This window comes from Crocodylus porosus, unplaced genomic scaffold, assembly GCF_001723895.1.
Source record: "Crocodylus porosus isolate Cpor-Errol unplaced genomic scaffold, CroPor_comp1, whole genome shotgun sequence".
Classification (NCBI taxonomy): domain Eukaryota; kingdom Metazoa; phylum Chordata; order Crocodylia; family Crocodylidae; genus Crocodylus; species Crocodylus porosus.
Genome location: NW_017728886.1, coordinates 239590511 through 239597722, shown reverse-complemented (window position 1 = coordinate 239597722; position 7212 = coordinate 239590511). Strand labels below are relative to the sequence as shown.

General features: G+C 41.1%; 1 protein-coding gene across 7 annotated transcripts in view; it reads right to left on the bottom strand.

Annotated features, from left to right (window-relative positions):
- OXR1 (oxidation resistance 1) overlaps positions 1-7212 on the bottom strand; it is a 414124-nt gene that overhangs the window by 5645 nt on the left and 401267 nt on the right. For all 7 annotated transcript variants that reach the window (XM_019551781.1, XM_019551803.1, XM_019551790.1 and 4 more), the window contains one exon: positions 3366-3461. In XM_019551781.1, coding sequence (XP_019407326.1) covers positions 3366-3461 — 96 coding nt within the window. The remainder of the gene's footprint in view (positions 1-3365; positions 3462-7212) is intronic.

Genomic DNA, 7212 nt, shown 5'->3' with positions numbered 1-7212 from the left:
CAGCTGACTTCCTGCCCTTTGGGCAGGGGGCTGGACTCGATGATCTCCCGAGGTCCCTTCCAGCCCTGATGTCTATGAAATCTATGAAAAGTCGTGCATAAAAAGCTACTTTAAAAGAACAGGAGAGCTACAAATATCAAGCATGCAACAATTGGGTAGTTCCATAACTGAAGATGCCTCTCTATGTGCCTTTAAAGTCAGACCTTACATGCATGCTTTAAATCACACAATCTAGTTATACTTTTCTTTCCAATGAGACATAAGTGTGCATGCAGCGTTAGGTGGATGATGCTGCAGGGATGACTCAAGGTTGGGCAGGGAGAAAAAAAGACTTTGGACCGAGGAAGTTAAATGCCACTCTGAAGAACTGAATCCTCCTTTACCTGTGCCCTAGGAACTCCCAATGGCTCTACGTAAAATCAAACTGTTCATAAGTGGCACCAATTGTGTGGCCACCATTTTCTAAGCACCTAACTTGAGACAATTTGCAGAACTCTTGAACATTTGTGGCTGCAACTGGAGTTACTGGCTGCTGTGCTTTGCAGTACTATATAATGCTAAATACTCTAAAACAGTCAGGTCCTAAGCATCTTAAACTGGGTGTCCAAGAACAGGTGGATACTTTTGAACCTGTTTGCCTCGATTCCCCCATCTGTAAAATGATGATAAATGACTCCTCACCCTAGAGTGTGTTGTGAAATAAATCAACTGATGCTTGTGAGGCACTCCAGTGATGCATACTATAGAAAAGCCCCTCCAAAATTCAGAAATGCTTAAGAATACAGCTTGAATAGAATGCTATAAATATATAGGGCATGGGACAGACTGCATGAGAAGACATTTGCTCATTAAGTGAGCACCATCTATTGTGTCCTCAGTGAAGTGGGGTCCTATGGAATAGCCAATACGTGAAAGTTAAAAAAACCCCATACATAATATTGTATGCATACAAAGGGATTTTTATTAATGTTACATGTGTAATGTTAATTCTCACATAGCCTATCTTTCATTCTTTGAAATAGTTGTGTGCATAATTTCATGACCTCTCTCTCCATAAAGACATAAAACCCAGAAATTCTCTTCTACAGCTTCATACTGAAGCAGGGGCAGGGGGCAGCTTAGAAATTAACAGGTACCCTGCACTGCCTTCAAACTCATGTGGCTGACTACCTCTCTCTTCTTCTCTCACTTGTCCCATCTAAACAGAGTTGCAGTCACATGTATAGTCTTCCAACTCCTTTCTCTCTCCTGTCCCTCTCCATCTCATCTTTGGTTTTCCTCTTCTCCATGGTAGTACCATTCTGGTAACTTCTTTTCTTATGTATTATTCCTGACTCCTTTGAACATGCCCATACCTTGCCAGTCTTCTCTCTTGTACTTTCTTAGATGCCTCCACTACTTCCACTGATCCTCTGATGCAAGTATTCCTCACTTTATCCATCTTCATCACTCCACACATTCATTGAAGCCTTCTCATCTGTCATTTTCAGTGTTCTTTCTGGAATTTTCTTCAAGGGCCATATCTCTGCTCTGTACAATATTGCTGGATGCATGTCTTGTAGACTTTCCCCTTCAGCTTTATTGATACTCTCCTGTCACATAATATTGCTGCCACCAATTTCCAGTTCGCCCACCCTGCTGTTATTTGATAATTCAATTCTTTGAGTAACTCTGCATTCCATTGAACAGTTGACCCCGGATAATTGAACTTGTCAACTTTTCAAACACGTTTCTCATTGACTGTCACATTTCCAACATCAGGTACCTCAGAGAAATCACAGTGCATATGTTCTATTTTGGATCAGCAAATCTTCAGTCCTCTTCCCTCTAGCACTTCTCTCCATTAGTCCAATCCAGCTTGCACTTCCTCTAGGCTCTCAGCACTGACTACCTCTCTCCACAGATTCATATAGATACCACTCTATGGGTTGGAGCAAGGCTGTACCCTTATGCTCCTCACAAATGTTAATTTAATGGCGCAACAGGTTCTGAGGAATTTTATTCTGGATCCAAACTATTGTGCTTCCCGTTATGATGGACGGTCAAGATCTGGCATAATAGGGCCTGGGATCTAGGATATGATACCAGATGGGAGCTTTCTAGTCCCCAAGATGAGTACATTCTGGCACGGAAGAGTGTGTGCGAGTGTGTAGTTAGATCAGAGAGCCCTTCAATACGCAGCTGAACACATCCTGGAGCAGAAGCTTTTACAACAGGGCTCAGGCAGCTGGGTATCGCAGAGTTTCTTTGTTGCCGGTTACCCACAGACCAGATCCAGCACTGGGCTTTGCATGACCCCAAGCTAGGGGAGCCCATGAACATGTAAAGCTACACTGTGCAGCCAGATGCTGGGCTGCATGCCACATGTTTAAATTAAACTGAGTACAAATTAGCCACAAAAAGATCTGGGACCTTCAACCCTGCAAAACTTAAAGGGCAGGTTACACACACGTGACAGGACCATTCTGGACTAAACAATCTCAGCCTTGAGCAGGGGGTTTTCCATGCTATTGCACCATAAATTGGCTGAATGTCTGGCATGTTGCAATTGTAAGTGTAATGTCTGGGAGGACCCTTTAATCCACTGTCCAAGCTTCAAACAATTGAAGTAACAGCAATGGAAGAGTAATGAAATAGCCGATATAAGTAGCAATTATCTGCTATAGGGACCAGAAGTAGAGGAGTAGGGAACACTTTGCAAATGGGATACTATTTGTCAACAACAGATATAAAAAGGGAGAGGGAAATCACTCCCTCAAGTCTGACACCTTTGCCCCTTCCCCTTCAGCCAGGTCTCAGTCCTCTCTCCTCCCTCTTGAGCACAGGAACAGGGAATCTCTTCCCTAATTTTGGTATTAAATCTCATGCTTGTCCAGATCAACTATTACAAGAACAGTTTGTTTTTGCCCCTGTAGCCCTAGTCTGGAGGGAAGGTGCTCCAGCACTGAGACACATGTACAACTAAGTTTTTGAATCAACTAAGTATGCCTCTTGCAAGAAAGGAATCTTCAGATTTCAGCTGTTAAAATTCTAGAAAGTCTCTAGAGCACAAACAGTTAAAACATGACCAAATTTGGATGGATTTTTATGGGGATGGCTAAAAGCACATTCATGTCAGAAAGGCCATCCCCTGCTTTAGGATGCTCACTATCTACATTTTAGACAAAACAGTATCTGGACAGAAAAATGTTGGATGGAAGAAGTGTGCAAGTGTAGTACAGGTAGGAAATTCATTTTCTTCCGAGGTGTAAATCAGCTCCCCATCACCTTTTAACAGTCTAAGTTTACTCCAATGTCAGTAACTCCAGGAAGCAAAGGTATGCACGGAGGGATAAATTACATGTAAAGAATTTATATTTCCTTACCTCAAAATCTGGAGAGAAAGTAAACAGAAATGTCTCTCCAGTGCCATAAAAGCCATCACTCACTTTAAATGGTTCGGAGGCTAGAGCACCGAAGACCTGTATGTAGGAGGGAGAAGAATAAAAAGCACAAACCTGTAAGATGAAGATGAGATTAGACAGTCTACACTGCATTTGGAAACATTTTCCTTTCCAGGAATATCTGGTATAGTCACTCAACACTGGATATAAACACTAAATGTAATGAGGGAGATACTGAAGGAATGTGTTTGACAGGTAATGACAGGGGAGGGGAGAGGAAAGGAATCAATTCTCACTGTAGGTTAATTAACAAACAAGTGCAAAAATTAAAAAAAATAAAACCGTATGAAAATCCTAGGTATAAATCTGTAAAGTGAGACACACACATGCACAGTATTTTTGGGATAATTCTAAACTTCCAAGTCTGAAAGAATTTTATTTGGTTACACACATAAATCTTCCATCCTTCTACGCTCCTTTATTACAGGCCATTTTCCTAGATTTGTTTACCTTCCATTCGGATTGGAATGAGGACCTGGAGCTAAAACCTTACAGGGAGCAAGCTCCCTATCCCCAGCAATAAATCCAATCAGACCCTACACTTTCTACTGGATACTGCATGCATCTACATGTGCGCTTTACTGTGCATTTGCTCTGCAGTAAAGCATCACTGCCTACATGTGCACAACTGTGAGGATGCAGTAGATTAATTAACTATGCCATAAAATAGTACTCCTGGGAACAGTACTATTTTACAGTGGAGTAATTAAAGTGCAATGAAATGCACGTGTAGATGGTGACTGGGGCTGGCGGAAGTATGAGGATGCTAAAGTACAGGGGCTGCTTGCTGCATGTCTCTGCACTTTGGCACTCTCATTCCCTAGCCAGTTCCTCTGCTGCCACCACCTGCACCCAAAACTGACCCACTAAGCCTGCTGTCAGCCTGGGGCTGCTCCACCCTGGCTCAAACTGCTGCTGTCCCAGGCACACATCTACCAAAGTTTGAGTTGCTTTAATTGATTGTATAGATGCACCCACTCTGAGGTTGAGAAGCAGTAATTCAGACCATTTTTAAGTACACCAGACTACTGGTAACCACCAGAATCTGGGTTTCAAAAACAAACAATGCACCCCCCCCCCCGCAAACCCAATCAGCCCAGAAAACTCAAACCAACTACACAACAACTAGTTTCCTAGAAAGCAAAAAGCCAGGAAAGAAAATATTCGTGTAATGCTGATATAAACAGGCCACAAGACACATTTAAACAAGCAAACAGACAAAGTCTCATCACAGACGCGTAGCGTTATAGTCATCCACCACTGCAGATACATTTACAAGGTTTTCTCCTGGACCTCTGACATTATGGAGAAGGGTAAAAAAGAAATATTTTTTCTTCAATCCAGATATCTGAGAATCCAGAAACAGTGCCCTTAAGCATATGAATTTCTCAGAATCAGATGAATGGAAGAGGGCAGGATGAGATGCCAGCATCGTTGTCAGTGTCAGTCCAGTTTGGACCAAAACTTAGTTCCCAGAAAGACAAATATATACATGAACTTTCTCAGATTCAACCTCCTTCCATCTGCCTCTTCCAGCTTTTTCAGTATCCAGAATAAGACATGGAAATTAAATGGTCTGAAACTCGAGTTGCTACCTACCCGGCAAGAACTCAATTCTTAAGAGTCATTATGCAGACATATTGTGAATACATTTTTCAAATAAAAAAACAGAACAAAAGCACAATTTGAAAAGGGACCCCACCATAACATTTTCTTTTGTCTGAGACAAATGGTATTAGGAAGTATTAGCAGACCTTAAAAAGGGTGTTTCTCTTGGAACTGCTTTGTTTTGAAATGGACCAGATTTTCAACCAAAATGACGTCCAGCCAGGCACTAGCACTGCAGGCACAAAGACAGACAGATAAAGGTAGTCTCTGAATGGGTTCAGATGTGACAGGATGTGTCCCAACACAGCTGATCCGCTTCACTGGCATTTGCAGATGTTACCCAGGGCTGCTGACCCACCAGGTCTGGGCCCCTGCTGCTCCCAGGGCTTCCTTCATGGGCCTAATCCTACAAGTGTGCACCAAGTCAAGGAGCAGCAGCCTGATACAGGCACTGTGGGAATCCTCAGCAAGGAGATTCTTGGACCACACTAAGCAAACAGATGTCCTCCTTTATAAGGCATTATAAACTGTTACCACCTTTTGTCCCAGCAACATTTTGGGGCCCTGGGAGCATGGCGATAGGCTAGGACATCCATTTGTTTGTAACTTGTGCCACCATAAACATTGTGCCACCTCACAGGAGTGAGGTTTGTTTACACCTGATGATGCCCTCATTAGGAGGAACTCACATACACATAAATGCAGTCACTTTTGATAAGTTTTGACAAAGCTATTATGTGAATTGTGAAGTACTCAAATGCATTGTGTTGAATGAGGCCATACAAATACTTAAAAGATACAGTAGACCTGGTAAAACATTTAGAATAGATATCAGGTCTACTTAAATGCACCTCCCCCCTGTGGGTTTTTTTGTTTTTTTTTTTTGCTTTTCCCCATTTCTCTGTTACCCTGTGCCTCACTGAGTAGATTCTTGCCACCTCTTCTGGCTCCATTTTCACTTGATAATTCAAAGCTGAAGCTTTGTTTTCTCCATGTTGAATAGGAAAAATACTTTGTTTGGAATTAAGTAAATATAGTATTTTTGGATCACTGTTAATATTGGCTTTAAGCCAATTTGATTTTTTTCTATATCAGTATTATGCAAGATGCAAAATCTGTGCAAAGTTGATTTAACACTTAGCTTGATCAGTCATGTCCAACTTTTCTCCCTCCCCTGCCTCCATCATACCAACACTAGTGTGCCTCAACTATTGTTAAAAGAGCACACCAATATTTTTTTCCCCCCCAAAGTGTCAGAAAGTCACAGAAAGTATTGGTAACTCCCCCCCACATGTACAAACAGCTGTGTTAACTAAGCTTGCTAATTTTGAATATGAGAAAGCTCTGAGTAATTAAAATCCAGTAATTAAAATAAACCTTGGCATCTCTGAAGAACATATAAGCACACACCTCCAAATCCAATCCTTCTTCAACTTTTATTGTAATTATATGTTACTTTTTCCAAATTTGAAAAAAAGGCAGTTGTTCAACAATTCAAATAATATCAGATTATGATTTCACTGTATAGCAGTGTGGGATGAAGGTATGAGAAAATAGTACCATGCAGTTTGCTCCACATAAAAGTCTGCTCTGAAGAGTGAAGGGGTCTGGATTCCAGGTGTGCATCTCTAGGTAATAGGAAGAAAGGAATGGGGACGGGGTGGCTCCATGATGTCCTGCAGAGCAACTAACTACACCAAATTCACCAGCACAACTGACACTTTAGGAGCTCTGTGGTGCAGTATAGCTTTGTTCCAGTCCAAAGGCTATATGCTACAAGGATAATATCAGCATACAACATAAAGAATACTGCTACATAACAAGCACCTGTGACCACTATGTTTTTGGATCATTATGTATCTTGTTTTGATATATCAAGTATTAGAGAAAATAAGATTCATCTTTAAAAAGTTTCCAGACTACAATGTAGTCATATTTGACTATTGTTACTGTCAAACCATATAAAGCAAACCCTCTTTAGAAGAAAAAAAAAAAAAAAAAAAAATTTTCTCAACTTGTGAGAAGTAACATTCAGGAAATTTCAGATAGTTTAAAGGAAGATAAATACCCATACATTTGGGAGGTGTATGTGGATGAAAGTTACTATTAGAAACAGAAATGAACTTACAATTTTTTAGATAGAAATACACAGACAAGGTTC